The following is a 16,762-nucleotide window of genomic DNA, read 5'->3' on the forward strand; positions in this document are numbered from 1 at the left end:
AGAGCCTGATGATGATCAGCCTGTTGATCTGAACAAAATCTTTGTTAATACAGTCGTTGCGTTATTTTTATTATATTATTTCTTAGTATTGTCTTTTGTTAAATAAGCTTTTACACATTAGGAAAAACACTTTTTGAACAACAACTGCAACAACTGCTGCTGCGTGCTTTTCAGCGTGCGTGGTCACCGTGACCCACGCACAGAAAAGCACGCGAAACGTCCGGAGAAAAAAAATTAAAAAATTTTAATTATGTAAATAATAATAAAACATAGCTTTAATCCGTTCAAAAAGTGTTTTTCTTATATTATTTCTTAAAATCTTTCTATCTGATACAATCATTCATTAGGTCTCTTTCGTAAACTGGTTCTGTAAATAATAAATGAAATATTCTCTTCTATTTTTTCCAGGACCTAAAGGACATATTAGTATCCAAATACATCCAAGGTCTAGAGCTGTACAATGCTCACCAATCCTTCAACAGGACCAAGACTACGGAGGCTGTGGAATACGCCCGTAGCGCGATATCTGGAGCAAACAAGGGCCCACTTGTGCTGGCTTTGCCTGCTCACCCGGAACTACTCGCCAAGTACTATGACCTACGGGCTCTGGTGAAGAAAGCTGATTTGATGATGGTGCACACGCATGCACTGGGATTGGTGAAGAAGATGACATATCATCCAAGTCGACTGAGCGGCATGTGGGACATGATGAATACTGTAAGTGATGAATAATAGTAGCCATAAGCTTAATCCGATGCCTCATTTTGATTCCCGGCGAAAAAGATTTCCTTCATTTAGGAACAAAACATCTAATCTATCTTTGCCCCCTAGAGGAGAATTATTCATAACATTTAAGCTTAATTTTTTTTATTTAAGACTATATCTGTATTTAAAATAAAGGTTGCCAGTTTAAAATTATATTTTGGCTGGCGCATTTAGCCTTAAAGCACATTTAAACACATATAATGATTGTAATTTGATATTATGTTAATGATCTGAATTCTAAGTTTTACGATATTTCCTTGACTTTTATTTTGTCTATTATTTGGACATTTTATAGCAAAATATTATTTCTATATAATCCAGTTTCATATAAAACAACATCTGAAGAGTGCAATAAGAAAAAAAATACTAATAAATAAACACAACAGGCAAATAAGTAGCAGTTCTGGTTTTATATGAATAAATTTAATTTGTCCCCAAATATAAAATCAATAAATCAGTAGCGCTATAATCTTTTTAGGTCTCATATTTCTGTATATGTTTCATGATCATTTGTCAATCTAGGGCAAGTAGGTGAGGTCCCTGTGCCTGACACAGGCCATCGATTTTTTGGGTTTAAGGCAAGCAGGTTGTTGTTTTCCTTCACCGTTCGAGCTAATGTTAAATGCGCACATAGAAAGGCAGTCCATTGGTGCACAGCCGAGCATCGTACCTTCGATCAGGGATGACAGTCGCACGCTGATGCCATTAGGAAGACTTTGCTTATTGCTGCAACATTGTCCACAAAACAGAATCATTTTGATAGCTTACAGAATTATGTTAATAACGTAATTTCCGTTTATATCCAAGTATTTTAAACATTTTTTATTAGTAGCATTAACTTCGTAATTTCTGTAGTAGTAAAACGGAAAATATATTCATAAATATTATGCAATATTAATTTTGCGTAAATATCTAAATGAAAGTATATCATAACTTACGCTCGCAGCATACGCTTGACATGAAGGCAAACTTCATTTAAGAAAAATCCATGCCACATTTCAAACCTTATGACCCTGATAATAAGGTTGAATAATCGTTTAAGTGGTCTTGGGATTACGTTTTAGGATAACTAGGCCACACAACAGGTGCATCTGCTTAATGCTATTTTAGACATGTAGTGAACACGAAAGATTGCATTTAAAAATACTTCATCTTCAAGTACGATCACAATTCAAAACTATAAAAGAGCGTCCCAATTCTTAAAATAACGAGAGAGTCACTGAGTCCACCTATCACCTAACATCCAGTAAGCATCCTGCCCGTTTGCCCCCTGTTATATAAAGAAATGCGTACTAGTATACACACGTAAGAAGTGAAAATTCTTTATGACCTTATTTTTCGAAAAATCATCTTCAATATGCAACTTTACAGAAATCTGTTAAATAAAGTTAAAGTAGATAAAGTTTAACAAAAGGCTTTTATTATCATAGACATTAATACAAATAATACAATTAATAAAATTTACCTTATTACTACTAAGATTATTACAGAATTTCAGTAATTGTAATAGATTTATTACTATCAATGTTATCGTTATTATATTTTTTTGTTATGGCTATGAATCACTTCGAATCAACCGTGGTATCGACAAGAATAAGATGGCACGTAACGGAACAATGTGACACGTAACCCAAAAATGTGACGGTATTTTTTTTCCAACGCCCATAAAGAAGTTTCACTTCAAAACATAAAGGATCATACTCGTGATACATGTGCTCTTTTGCATAAGGGAGCGTTCAAGTATTACGTAACGAATTTGGGGGGGGGGGGATCTCTTGTAAAACGTTACGATGAGGGGCGGGGATTGAATTACGCGTTATTTATAATATTATTTTAGACTTTCCAGTACTTTACACCACATAAAGGTAACTTTTAGGCATAATCAGTCACTGGGTGGTCACGAAACTATTGGGTACAGAAAACATTACGGTGCGTTTCATGGGGGGGGGGGGTCCAACAATCTCCAAAAATTGCGTGAACGCTCCCTAAGACCGCCAGTTGCCGACTTTTTTAATTGTGTGGTATATCTGTATTCATGCAAGGAAGTGTAAATAAATACTCAGAGTCGGTTTAAGGTTTATTTGCTTTAATCAGTGATATTGTTTGATGTTAATAAAGTGTTTATTATCCTTAATTTCAGGATTCAGTTGTCGATCTTGTGATCGGCCTGGGCGTCCCAGCATCTAAACTAGTGGTAAGCCTGCCAGCGACCGCACGGCAGTTTACCCTGCAAAACCAGACATTAAGTACACCTGGAAGCCCAGCCATAGATGAAGAACCAAAGGAGATCGGCCAGTCGGAGTTATGTCGTCAACTTCAGCGTGGTCGCTGGACTCTGGAACGCGACCAGGATTTATCAGGACCTTATGCTTTCAAGTACGTACTTTAAAAAAAATAGTCTTAACATTGTAGTGAGTAGGTTGTAAAATTGCGTAGTACTATCGTGGTAGTCATAAGAGTCAAATAGTAACCATGCTAATTAATAAGAGTTATAATATTATTTTATTTTATTATTGCTACAAACATCACACATGTTACAAGGAGGACAAGATACTTATAAAACTATTTTAAAAGAATCGATATATATGTGTGATGATAACATGAGAACTTAAGAAGACGCAGCGCCAACCAGATCCATTCAACTTCCTCACATTCGAGTAGCCCGTAATATCCCAGCACACAACTCACGGAGACTTTTTGTATTGTAGATGTCGCGTGGGTCCGCCAAGTATTCTCGAATTTACACTGTAAATACATAATTATGTAGGAATAAAGAACGTAATAATAATAACTTTTAAATAACTCGGCTAAAGGTCTCCATAGAGTCGCTGAAAATGTCCACCGCGTAATTTTTCATCAAAACTTATTGTAAATCCGACACAATCTCTTAACAATTGTTACTTCAATAATCACATAATAGAGAAATTAATGAGAAAAAATATTGTATCGTTGTGCTTTGCATAATGATGACCGACCATGAAGTGCCTTTTTATCTGATAACTATCATAATACTTATGATTTTTCATTCAATTTATATGAGGCAAGTTTTTTATGGTTGTGCTTTGCATGGACATGACCGAGTTGATATTGTGACTTTTAATCCGATAAAAGTGTTTATTTTATTCATACCTAGATCTGATTTCATTGACTTATTGGCGTAATAATTAAATAGCTAATATTATTTATCTCAATTTTACTAAAGAAATACCTGTATCAACTAATACCAAACAAACTTTTTACAACGCATTAGGCCTACATCGCCGAAAAACAATACATTTAAACTATTAAGAAGGCAGTCTAAATTATTTTTATTTTGTTGTTTATGTTTTCCTCATACTATTAGCATTTTTAAAGGAAAACTCCAGAAAATGTAGTAGAATGTGAGTTCTGTGAACTAAAAGCTAAACCAGTTTCCACACACCTAAACTGCATAATTACTGTAAAGATGCCTCGACATTGAACTCAAAAGCCAAAATGTTGTTTATCGCTTGAGAATGTTTATAAAGTAAGGAATGTTTAGCCATAAAGAAACGAGCATTTTCTATGAATATCTTCAAGGTATTTTTTGCTATTAAATATATAATGGTGTTAGTGTCAGCTGCCATTGTCTTTGTCATATAACTGATACTTTAAAATCAAATTAGTGTAAAACCTTTATTACCTGTGGTCTATTTGTTTGATACATTTGCTAATATTACTATTACCTAACTATCAAATGAATTTGTGGCTGACACATCGGTATGCTACGACATATTTTGATACAATTTTCATTGCGGCGCACAACTTTTTCAGCAGGAACGTACATACATTTTTACAGTTGTCATTAACACCTATCGTGAAATTGTATATTTATGATGTTTATACAATTTCACTATATTCACCTAAACATTTCTCATGTTAAGAAAAACACTTTTTGAACGGATTAAAGTTTAATGTATTATTTTTAAAACTTATAGTTATTTACATAATTCTAAATTTTAATTTTTTTCTTAACGTGTAAAAGCTATTTTAACAAAAGACAATACTCTCATGTTATATAATTTGGGCATTCATATAGAGGAGCGACTTTCGTGGTATCCCCATTTTAAGTCCATAATTGAATACATATTAAACTTTGCGACACGTGGCATCAAATTTAATAAACAGCGTAAAAGTAATGCAAGTTTGGTCACACAGATTCCCATCGGAAGAGCTTTACCATCTTAGGCAATTACTTTAAATTAGGAAGCTGAATGTCCGCAATATAATTTTAAAATAAAGAGAGAACTCTTATTCTTTACCTGTATTTAAAAGGAAATAGCGATGTTGTCATCAGACACTGAGGACTGACTTCGCTCAAAGCTATATATAACTATATATAGCATACTACAACTATGATTAATTATAATTATTAAGCTACATATAATCTACTCGTCTTCATTAGATTCATCTCCAATCCTTAACACAGGTATTTTTACTTAAAAGGGTATCCAAAACTTACACATTACAATTATCGTTATACGATAACTAACGATAATGGTTTAAGAATTTTAAAAGCGTCGATGCCTAGAAGAATATTGCATTAAAAAAAGTGCAGGCGTTATTTATTGCTTTGTATAAATATAATTATAATTTGTATTTCTCATGAGAGCCTGTCTTTGGTTAAAAGTGGGCATTTCATGTGAAATCAAAATTAAAATCGCTGAATTCTTTGTTAAAAGGAACTTTTAAACTTGGTATTAGTTTATAAAAAGCATACTCATCTAAATAATTTGTTTTACTTCAAAATATTTTTGTTAAAAAAAATTAAATGCGTCGTAATTAGATTAATTACCTCTTTAAATTTTGTTTTATTTGACGCATAACGTAAACGTCATTTCAAATTGTTAGTGCTTGATCGTAGAAACGTCAAAATGTTTATTTATGGAATAACTTATGCACTATGTAGTATTATTACCCACTCACTGTAATGGTTCTTTCACATATTTAAAACACAAACAAAATCGAGACACAAAATACAAAAAAAAAAGATTCGTTTATGTCCAAGCATTTACAAAAAAAACCATCTCCGCCAATTTGTACCTACTAGATGTATTGCTTATTAATTTGTAAATATTCCGATTATATTTACATGGTTTCAAATTTATAGGAATGAAACATGGATATCCTTCGAAGACTCTTCGTCAGTGGATGTTAAGGGCAAATACGTACGTGTTAGAGGCCTGGCGGGATTGGCATTGTACCAAGCAGATAGGGACGTGGACACACCTTGCGGATCCTCCCTCAGGAGCATCCTGCAGAAGGTTCTTAACCAGCAAAGTCGTGCACCTAGAGCTGCAGTTTTGAGGTGAGCATCTTTTTATGGCCAAACGGGCAGGACGACCTGATGATAAGTGATACTGCCCATGGACAATCTTAATGCCAGAGAGCTGAGTGCGTTGCCGGCCTTTTAAGAATTACATTTTAAACTAATGCTCATTTGGAATCTTGCTCAGCTTTTGTAACACAAATACCTTGAGTATTATTTCTATATATAGATATATAGTTTATGTTCTTACAATGAATTTCACTGCAAAGTACAGCGCAATATGGAGGACATTCTCCGGCGGGTATGACGCAGCCGGAGTTCCTAGATGGATTGCACGGCGTAACATATAATTTGCACATAAATTGTAATTCCTATAACAATAACATTTTCAAAGTACTGCTTTTAAGCGCCTGTTAAAATCGTAATCGTTTTGTCTTTTATGTAACTGTTTACATTTTCGTGGCCATTATTGTATATATTTTTATTTTAGTTATCTATTACTCATACTTTTTTTTCTGTGAAATAATTTAAGGATACTTCTATAATTATCACTTATTTGTAATGTGTCTGTCATGTTTCCTTATTGATAAATAAATAAAAAATAAAACCCAAGTGGCACTACACCCTTTTTAGGTCTGGTCAATTTGTCAATAGGCAAGTCTTGTGTGCCGTCGACTGTTTGGGTCTAAGGCAAGCCGGTTTCCTCACGATATTCTTTAACGTTCGAGCAAATGTTATTTGCGCACAGCCGGGGATCAAACCTACGGGTCGTTTAATTCCCTCAAATATGAGTACAACGATGGCAGGCTCACACGTCATGCCTCTGAACAGATGCCGCTTCCGGAAACTGAACTGCGAGGCTTTCGTTCAGTTTTGTAATTATATACAAATAAAGAGCGGACCGTATCTTCCTCCTCTCTGGATTTTTCTATCTATGTTTACCATAGTCATTTTGCGAGACTTTGTCACGCCGGCTTATCTCGGCCCTCCGTCTTCTTTGCCGATGAGTTCCCTACTCATCGGATACTGATACAAATTTAATGATGTGGAATAAGTGATACGTGTATCTTATATTCTACAATAAATATATTAGATTTTATTTTAATAACAATCAAATAATAGTTCTACAAAAAATTAATTAAATTAAACCGTCAAATAAAAAAAAGATTTTAAAAAATATATTTTAATCTAAATACCTTATATCCTAGATCTCTAGAAAACGAAATTTTGTCTGTGGGTGGTGCGCGAGGTTTGGAGGCTCTTCAAGTGTCTCCCTACCGTATTACCCAAGTTGTCGACGCTGACGGTGTAATACACAGCATCAGAGAGGTGAATACATTTTTTCTATTGTTAATTTATTTACAACTGACAACAATTAAAAAAAAAGGTTAAATCCTCTTAATGTAGCATCGCAAGATTGTAATTACGAGAGAATTGGGATTATTACTGGTATAAGGCGTGGACAAAGATTGTACCAATTTTGTTACGTTAACCAATTTTTCTATATAGAACAAACACTGCATCCATGGCAACAAATACGTTTCTAGCTTTAGTCCTCTTACAATAAGGCCGAAAGACCTTAAAACTTTCTACGATAATTTTAATTACATTTTAGCATTTACTGTGAATATATACGAATATTTATTTCCTTTTTTTGAATGATCTAAATGCGTTTGTTAATCTACAGGACACGCGTACAGAGTTCTCGTGCTCACGCCAGGGTTATTTCGTTCACCCACGTTCCTGCGCACGATTCTATCGTTGTGTGAAATTCGACCAGTACTCTCCAGACTTTACAGTTAGTATTTCATATATTATAAATAAACCTTTAATATGCTGTGTTTTTAGTTACACCTTATCTCGATGTGTATCATGATGCGCATCACTGTGTGATGTGCTTCACTTTTCTTTCCTTATGTAATAGAAGGCAAATGGGCAGGAGTCTCATCTGATGTTAAGTGATATGTGTCCGTCGCCCAAGAACATTCACACTGCCAGATGACGTTGTCGGCCTTTCAAAACTATATTAAACGGTTATTTTCCAGATAACTATTTCTGTTTTTCGTTAATTTTCATCAAAATCTATTTATGGGGTCTCAGAATAGCAATTTTATTCGGGAAATCTCTTAAATATATTTTAATAAAATTATGTCTATAGGTATTCGAGTTTGACTGTCCAGCTGGTCTGGCGTTCGATGCACGATATGAAGTGTGTGTATGGCCAGGGTCACTCCCTAATGCGGCTGCCTGTCCCGGCTCTGCTGAGATCGCTCCCGTGCCAGCTGAGCGATTCCGCTGTCCCTCACAGGAAGGTAAACATACTTTTAAGCAGCAGCTAAAATTTAAAATGGTCCCACTAGATAATTTTTTTTTGTTGGAATTATTCATTTAAGAATATAATATTTTATTATCTTCCTAACGAGATCGATTTTTTAACAGTCTGTACCTAAATTAGGCTAAGGTGGAGCAATCAAGTATGTTATTCTAAATTAATAAGTCGGTAATACTTTTCTTTATAGGCACGTCAGTCAGTCTTTTGTGTCCACAAAAAAACTCTAAACCGATAATGTGATATCCTTTATTCCAGAATATCCTTTAAATATAATTCTAATTTTCTGTTACATTATTGGTAATTGCATCCGCCATAAAAAATTAAGCTTAATGATAAAAATTATTTTCAGGTTTCTACGTTGATCCCGAAAATTGTAGGTGGTTTTTTGCCTGTCTGGATCACGGAAAGACACCGCTAACAGCGTACGAGTTCCGCTGTCCATTTGGTCTTGGTTTTGATCCTGCGCGTATGCGTTGCGACTGGCCCTGGATTGTCCCTGCTTGTGGAAATATCGCTCGATACGAAGCTGAAGCTTTCGGTTTCTCCGCTGCTACACTTACAGGTAGGTTTTCCCATTATACTTAGTGGACTTTAAGACACCTAGGAAATCTGTTAGTGTTCCACCGAATTATATATCTTCATTTAAAGGGGCAAAAAGGCAGGGGGCCAAATTGAATTATAAATAAGATATAAAGAAAATAAACAATCATTTTCAGGTGCAACCGGATTCCAAGGTAGAACAGCGGAGTCAGTGAATATCGCAGCACATCACGGTCTCGCAGCTGGTGCCGCGGTAGATAATCTCGTTGGAATACAGACAGGATTCCTCAGCAACCAAGATGCTCTTGACGATAATTTCATTACTGCACAGGAACTGGATAACTTTAGTAATTATCAGGTGGATTACACGAACTTGGGTAGTCAGGGAGAACCTAGTGGTCTTTCCTACAAAGTAGTCGCCGCTGACGCTATAAACAAAGGCCTTGTTCAAGCAACTAATTATAACGACAAAGAAAAGTACACAAGTGGCTCTCTTATTTTAGATGACTACCGATTTCCAACAAACAAAGAATACAATTTGCAAACGACAAATGCCAGAATTCAAACTGGTCAAAATGAAAAATTTAAACAAAACTCCGCTTACTCTCCTTCTTACTTAAACGGTCAAGTTGCACCAAAACATAGGTCTGGAGCTTATAAAAAGGACAATCGTGGCGCTTATATGCACAATCCAATTGGCGATCGAGCGAATCCTTACCGACACGTAGATATACCTGCAATACCATATGAACATATCGATTTCAATTCTAAAGTCAATTACGACTTCGATAGAGGAACTTACAGTGGTACACACGACACGGGAAACTACAGTGGCTCCTATGATACTGGACCATATCGTGGGTCCTACGATACGGGACTCTACAGTCAAGACATGTCAAAATCTACCGGCTATGACTATCCAAAACCAGCGGTTCCATTTAACGAAGGCCTCTTTAATATTCAAGGCAATGAATATACTGGATCTGATACAGGCATTCAATCAACAAGTACATTCCATGGAACTTATGGAAAGGGTGGTGTAGGTAGTTATATAACGGATAGTAAAATTTACCCCGGCGCACCTCATACCCTCATGGCTGGAGCTGTCAATGTTGGTTTTGTCGGAAAGACTTCATTAGTGGATGGATCTAACGGCGGTTATCAATACACTGAGGGGGTTGTTCATCATACAGAACAAATATCACAGCCCGCTGTTTCAGTAACACATGTTGGAACCAATAGTCAAAATCTTGACAGTTACTCCTATGTCACTACCCCAACTTTATCTGGTATACCGACAGTGGCTACTCCCTATGCAGTGACGACATCGCTACCATCAGTCACGTACAAATCGACATATGTGTCACAACCTCCGAGGACAAGTGTTAAACAGTTATTCGGTTACACTCAACCAGCAGTTACATACGTGCAACCTACTGTCACAGTAACTGATCATAACCAAAGTCATAATACAGGGTACTCCACAGTTAATACAGGTACAACGAAGTTCGCTTCAACAAGTAACGATTATTCTAGACCCAGTATCAAATTTGAGGAAGGACCCTCCTATTCTACTACATCCGTTCCTGTCACAGTAACTAAATTAAGGCCACAAAGCTTTTCATACATTCAATCCGGTTTAAAAAATACTTATCCTACAGCTTTTCCTGCCACTGAACCACCTTTTAAGAAAATAGTTGCATATACAACAGGAGCACCGGCTGCATATGTCCCATCTATAGCTCAGTCATACAGCCAGCAAACTGTGCACAACATAAACGCAGGAAATGTTTACATTCCAGCTGTGGAAAGTGGTCGAAAATACACTAATACCGTTTCTTATGAGACTTCTACACCGCAACCAATACCTTTGGTGGAGACCAATAATTTTGGCAAACAAACTGTACATACAGTTAATGTCAATAAAATCAATAGTAATCCACAAGAAGAGATTGGATACGAAAACCGCATTTATTCTCAACCCCTCGATTACAGCCAACAATATGATACGCAAAGAATTGAACAATATTCAATACCAATTACCGGTAATTTATATAATACACAAGCGTCGCAAGCATATGTTGCATCCACCACCGTTCGACCAAAAGTAACAACAGCTAAAACTATATTTGAAAATCCACTTTTGAAATATACTGCTAATGTCACCCCAGCTACTTATCAAGATACATACGTTCCTCAGACTTATAGTCAACAAACGATTCACGGAGGTTCTGGATATCGATACAAACCCACCGGCGCACACATTACATCGGCACAACCAGCTGTATCTACTTATCAGTCACAAGTGTATAGTGAACAAAATACACAAGGAAATAATTACGAAGAGACTGGATATGATTATTCTCGTCCATCAATAGGCTTACAAGAGGTACTGTCAACACCGACACCTGCGATTTTCGTGTCTACAGAGCGACCTCAAGTTTACAGCCAACAAACCATTTATACTGGCAGAACAAGCAACGATGCCATCTATACAGATCAATCTTTTGTGCCAGCCACTTCCACTGTTCAGCCGTCTGTATATAAAGTAAAATATGAAACGGGTTATACTCGACCTTTAGTTACAGTTCAGGAATCTTCATCAACGACACCTATTGAAATAACAGAGCGTCCACTAACTTATAGCCAGGCAAGTTCTACTTATGATAAGCAAGTATTAAATGAAAATACACAAGCTAATTACCAAACTGGTTACGACTACTCCAAACCTTCAATAACTTTAAAAGAATCGGGGACAGTGTCAACATTAGCTCCAGTAGTTTTGTCAACTGAAAGTCCACATTCCTTTAGTCAACAAACACTTCATAGAGTAGAAAAACAAAGAGTAGTGTCGTCTCCTTTACCTCGTGCTCAACTGACATATCAGAACCCAGCTGTATCAGTGTATGAAAACCCAATATTGAAATACACCCAAAAAACTATTTCTACCGATCTTAGCCCCACTGATTATACACAATATGTAAATGAAGGAATAAAACAAGCGACCTATGTAACAGGCCATCCAACTTTGGGAACACAAAATTTACAAGGCTACACATATGATCAACCCGAAATTCAAAGAAATGTAGAAGTACAAAGAGTTCCAGCTTACTCAGACGCAAGCGTTGTATCACATCAAACATTTCATCAATCTCAAACATTAGGTAAAGTAGATCAGACTGGAAAGGATGCAATATTTGTGTCAACTACTCCATCAACGCTTATCTATGAAGACCATTATTCTGAATACGATAATCCTAAACAACAGGTTACATACAATTCAGAATATGTCCCATCGAAGTCCCGAAACTATTACACAGTTCCTACAGATGCAACACCTGTTCGAGGAGAATCTCGCTATAAATCGAGGTTAGATAAATATAATATTGAGTCTATCCATCAATCTACATACGACCAACCAAGTAAAGTAGCGGTCGAGTTTCCTTCTGCTCCTGCATCTTATTCACAGTCCACACAGACAAGATATGATTCTCCTGAAATACAAGTAGCAAACACTGCAGAGGGATACTTACCTCCGGCGGGTTCACCGGCTACGCCTGTGGTTACCTCGACGTATAGACCTAGAACTTATTCAACTACTACAACTCGTGACTACTTGCCACCAATTACTGAATCAGTATACAAAGCACCTGAGTACGTTCCACCATCATATTTGCCTCCTACTCAGAAATCTACATCCCGTGTTGTTACTTATGACACTTTCGGATACGATGCTGGTGCAGGGGCCAGTGTTACAAACAGATATAATACGCAAGAAGATAATTCTATATCTACCGAAAAGTTCGTTTTATCAACAGCTGCACCATTGCAACGAAAACAGAACATAATTGTTGAAACCGCAAAATCAAATGTATTAGGATTTGGTACAGTTGGTCCTGATGCCGGATTGATTTCTACTTATACTCCTTCATACCCCACATCTGAGACGTACTTTGTAAATACGGCAGCTTCTTCAACCTCCAAACCTGATTTAGTTGAAGTAACTGCGGCACCACGTCGATCACGACCAAAATATTTTAGACCCACAGAGCAATCAAGTACCCAAGCAGCATTCTATGTAGAAAGTACAACGTATCAAGCTCCAGAATATTTGCCACCATCCGATGACTCTGAAATTAAGTATAATCCTTATCAAAATGTTAAAACCACAGAGACCGTGTCATCTACTCCATATTATACAAGAAAACAGAATATTGTTGTTAAAACAGCTAAATCTAATGTCTTGGGTTTTGGAAGTGATACTGGTCGAGTGACTTACAGTACATCAGGAGTCCCATCAAGCACAATTTCAACTTTCCCTGTAACATCAACCTATGCACCCGTTAGACAGGAGCTTGTAGAAGTGACGTCTACTCAAGTGCCAATACGCAGATATAGGCCTAAAGTGGCAGTTGTTACAAAGATCAATGATTTTAATCCACTCCTCGTGAGAAAATTAGGAGCTGTTTGCAGTTGCCAATCACCTGTTTTAGTATTAAAAGGTAGAAGACCAACAGTACAGACGCAAATTATCGATGATTATAACAGTGAAGATATCTCAGGCCGAGATTATATTGATGAAGAAGTTTGGCATGAGAAATCGAGACGCGTTACAAAGCCAACCATTAATACGGTAACCACTGGAGCGCCCACCGTTACTTCCACCTATAATCCAATCATAGTCCCTGACGATTCATATTATCAAGACTATCAGGAAGCTAGCAATGATGATATAGTTATAACTCCTACCGGAAGAGGACATTCTGAAAATTATGTATCAAGTAAACCGGTCACTTCAACAACGGAAAACGTGATTCGTATTAGACCCAGAGTGAAAGCTGTCACACACGCACCAACATACAAAACGGTCATATTAAACCAAGAAGTATCACCACAAGAATCCATAGATACTGTTAAAGTAGACTCTCAATCATTTGACCGTTATGGACCAGGTGGTTGGAGAGGCCGAGATGAAACTTTACAAGGCTCGATAGACTGCCAAAGAGCAGGTCTCTTCAGACATCCAAAACAATGTAATAAGTTTTATGCATGCAGGTGGGATTGTACTAAGCAAAGATTTACATTACATGTTTTCAATTGCCCTGTTCAACTAAGTTTCGATCCCAACATTGGAGCTTGCAACTGGCCTAGCCAAGGACCAGCGTGCCAGGGCGACACATTACTGACAAACACTTTGTAAATTAAACACGATATCCGATTCTAGAAATGTTAACGTGCCATGCAGCTGTGATAGGATTTGATCAAGAGTCACAGAACAATCCTATAAGGCGAATATTATTTATTATGTTAAGTCGAAACAAGTCTCTCTTTCACATTTGTCTATAGACTTATTTATTTGATTGTTATAATGTTAATTTATATTTATTTATTATTCATGCTCTTTTTAAGCTTGCGATTTCATTACTTGCGAATTTACAAACCTAGTTACCATTGTACTAGTTCATTTAGATGTATTTTTTTTAATATTAAGAGTCTTATGTTAATAAACGCGCTGTATTGTAAATAAATCATTTTATTCAATATTTTTTATTATATTCCGTATAATGTAGTTTTTAGACATACTAAATATTCAATGTGACTGGCTTTTCAACCTCGGCCAGAGATCCTTTATATTTAGCCAAAATAGGCTTTACTTCTTCCTCAATGAATTCTGTCACTTGCTCAGGAGCTCGGCCAATAAACGTCGATGCATCTAAAATTTTATCCAGCTGTTGTATAATAGGCTTAAAGTAGCTATCTTTCTTAACTCGTTCAATCAAGTCATTGTCCTTTCCTTCTTGTTTAACAACAGCACCTGCTTGATGCGAAAGAACTCTGATTTTTTCATGACATATTTGGCGGTCACCACCTGCCTGCACCATGGCCATAATAATATTCTCCGTTGCCATAAATGGTAGTTCTTGGTCAATATGACGAGCTATAACTTTGGGGTAGACAACTAAGCCTTGAGTTATGTTAAGCAATGTTAGAAGAGTTGCATCAGCAGTTAAGAATCCTTCAGCAAGAGTAATGCGGCGGTTTGCGGAGTCATCTAAAGTGCGTTCTAGCCATTGAACTGCATGAGTATTAGCGGCGTTAGCGTGTAAGGTAATTAAATGTCGTGCTAATGCACAGCAACGCTCCGATCTCATGGGGTTACGTTTGTAGGGCATTGCACTTGATCCAATTTGCGAGGCCTCAAACGGTTCCTCTAACTCCTTTCGTGACGCAAGAATGCGAATATCCGAACACATTTTGTGCACAGTAGCTCCAAGTCCCGATAATGCGGAGATAACTTCAAGATCCACTTTCCGAGAATATGTCTGGCCTGTTACAAGGTAACGTTTCTCAAACCCAGCGAGCTCAGCAACTCTTTCATCTAGTGCGCGTACTTTTGCACTGTCTCCCTTAAAAAGTTGCATAAATGACGCTTGGGTACCAGTTGTTCCCTTGACACCTCTAAAGCGTAGGTCATCCCTTGCGCGAGACAGAGCTCGTTCATCCATCAGCAGATCACTTAGCCAGAGCGATGCCCGTTTTCCAACCGTAGTCAGCTGTGCCGGTTGGAGATGAGTGAAGCCGAGCATCGGTATTGATCTGAAAGTATACAATAACATAATAATACATTTAATCATACATTCAATTATATTCTAATTAAGTTGCTGCTCAATGCTTTAGACTTATAGTTAGGTAAAAGAAAGAAAGAATATAAAACTCCAAATGCTCCCGATTACTTATTTATAACACATATATAATGCATTTTCTACAGTATATGTTACAATCTATATATTCTAAAATACATGACAATTACGATGAAAATAAATATAGTACTTTAAAAATACTTATTCACGTATTCAATAAAAGAGCGTACCAATTCTTGAAAGGCCGGCAACGCACTTCCGAGCCTTCTGGCAATGTGAGTGTCCATGGGCGGCGGTATCGCTTCACATCAGGTAAGCCTCTTTGCATGCTATTACATAAAAAAAAACTTAACACTCATGAAATCCTATATAATGTTAATAAAATAGTCGTTCGGTAGATCGTTAATCGTTGACCACAACCGCTGTGAAGTACTCAAGGATGAACGTGTAATTGCGTGTCTCTTGCATAAATTTTAAAGTGTGTCACTTAAGACATTTTGATCCCTGCTACGTCGTTTCAACACCATACGTGCCGAATAAATTCACAATATTCGTCAGCAAAGTCTTCCACGGACCACTTCACAGCAAACTGTGGAGTCGACTGCCGATAGGAGTTTTCTCCCAACGACCTCTAACTGTTTAAAGAGTATACTCCTCTCTCAAAGGCCGGCAACGCACCCACTAAAATAGGTGTCCATGGGCTGCAATGAATGCCCTTTTTGGGGCATTTTCCGTCGTCGGGCGTCCCGAAGTTTAGATTGCCCAGGTATCCTATAAAAAAAGACTAAATGCACATCCTGTAAAAACAACGTACTTATAGTCATCAGCAAACTTCGACAGCCGACTGATAATGGCAGCAAGACGTGGCAGCAGGAGATCCAGTCCGTGTTTAAGCACAATGAGGTCGGTGTTGTCGCCAACGTAGCAAGAGGTTGCACCCAGGTGTATGATAGGTGCAGCGCGAGGACAACGTTCCGCCAAGGTGTGGACATGGGCCATCACGTCATGTCGTACTCGGCGCTCATGTTCAGCAGCTGACACAAAGTCAATGTCGTGGATTGCAGACTCCAGCTCCGATATCTGTTCATCGGAAATGTCCAGCCCAAGCTCCTGAAATCGAAATATAGTTAATTATTATAACAGATAATCTATGTTTTAGTTAGAATTCAATTTGACCAAGCTACCTATATTAAAACC

The 16,762-nt window shown here is 37.1% G+C and overlaps 2 protein-coding genes across 3 annotated transcripts in view; one reads left to right on the plus strand and one right to left on the minus strand.

Moving 5' to 3' along the window:
- Positions 1–14,459, plus strand: part of LOC123708197 — a 27,906-nt gene extending 13,447 nt beyond the window's left edge. Inside the window, exons 2-9 of the mRNA XM_045658768.1 lie at positions 409–717; positions 2,906–3,141; positions 5,894–6,091; positions 7,261–7,381; positions 7,740–7,850; positions 8,211–8,364; positions 8,734–8,946; positions 9,101–14,459. Of these exons, the coding sequence (XP_045514724.1) occupies positions 409–717; positions 2,906–3,141; positions 5,894–6,091; positions 7,261–7,381; positions 7,740–7,850; positions 8,211–8,364; positions 8,734–8,946; positions 9,101–14,124 (6,366 nt within the window). The 3' untranslated portion in view covers positions 14,125–14,459. The remainder of the gene's footprint in view (positions 1–408; positions 718–2,905; positions 3,142–5,893; positions 6,092–7,260; positions 7,382–7,739; positions 7,851–8,210; positions 8,365–8,733; positions 8,947–9,100) is intronic.
- LOC123708198 (adenylosuccinate lyase) overlaps positions 14,430–16,762 on the minus strand; it is a 29,595-nt gene continuing 27,262 nt past the window's right edge. For both annotated transcript variants that reach the window (XM_045658770.1, XM_045658771.1), the window contains exons 2-3: positions 16,380–16,675; positions 14,430–15,521 (exon numbers count right to left, since the gene is read on the minus strand). In XM_045658770.1, the coding sequence (XP_045514726.1) occupies positions 14,507–15,521; positions 16,380–16,675 (1,311 nt within the window). In that variant the 3' untranslated portion in view covers positions 14,430–14,506. The remainder of the gene's footprint in view (positions 15,522–16,379; positions 16,676–16,762) is intronic.

Source organism: Pieris brassicae, chromosome 4 (assembly GCF_905147105.1).
Source record: "Pieris brassicae chromosome 4, ilPieBrab1.1, whole genome shotgun sequence".
Classification (NCBI taxonomy): domain Eukaryota; kingdom Metazoa; phylum Arthropoda; class Insecta; order Lepidoptera; family Pieridae; genus Pieris; species Pieris brassicae.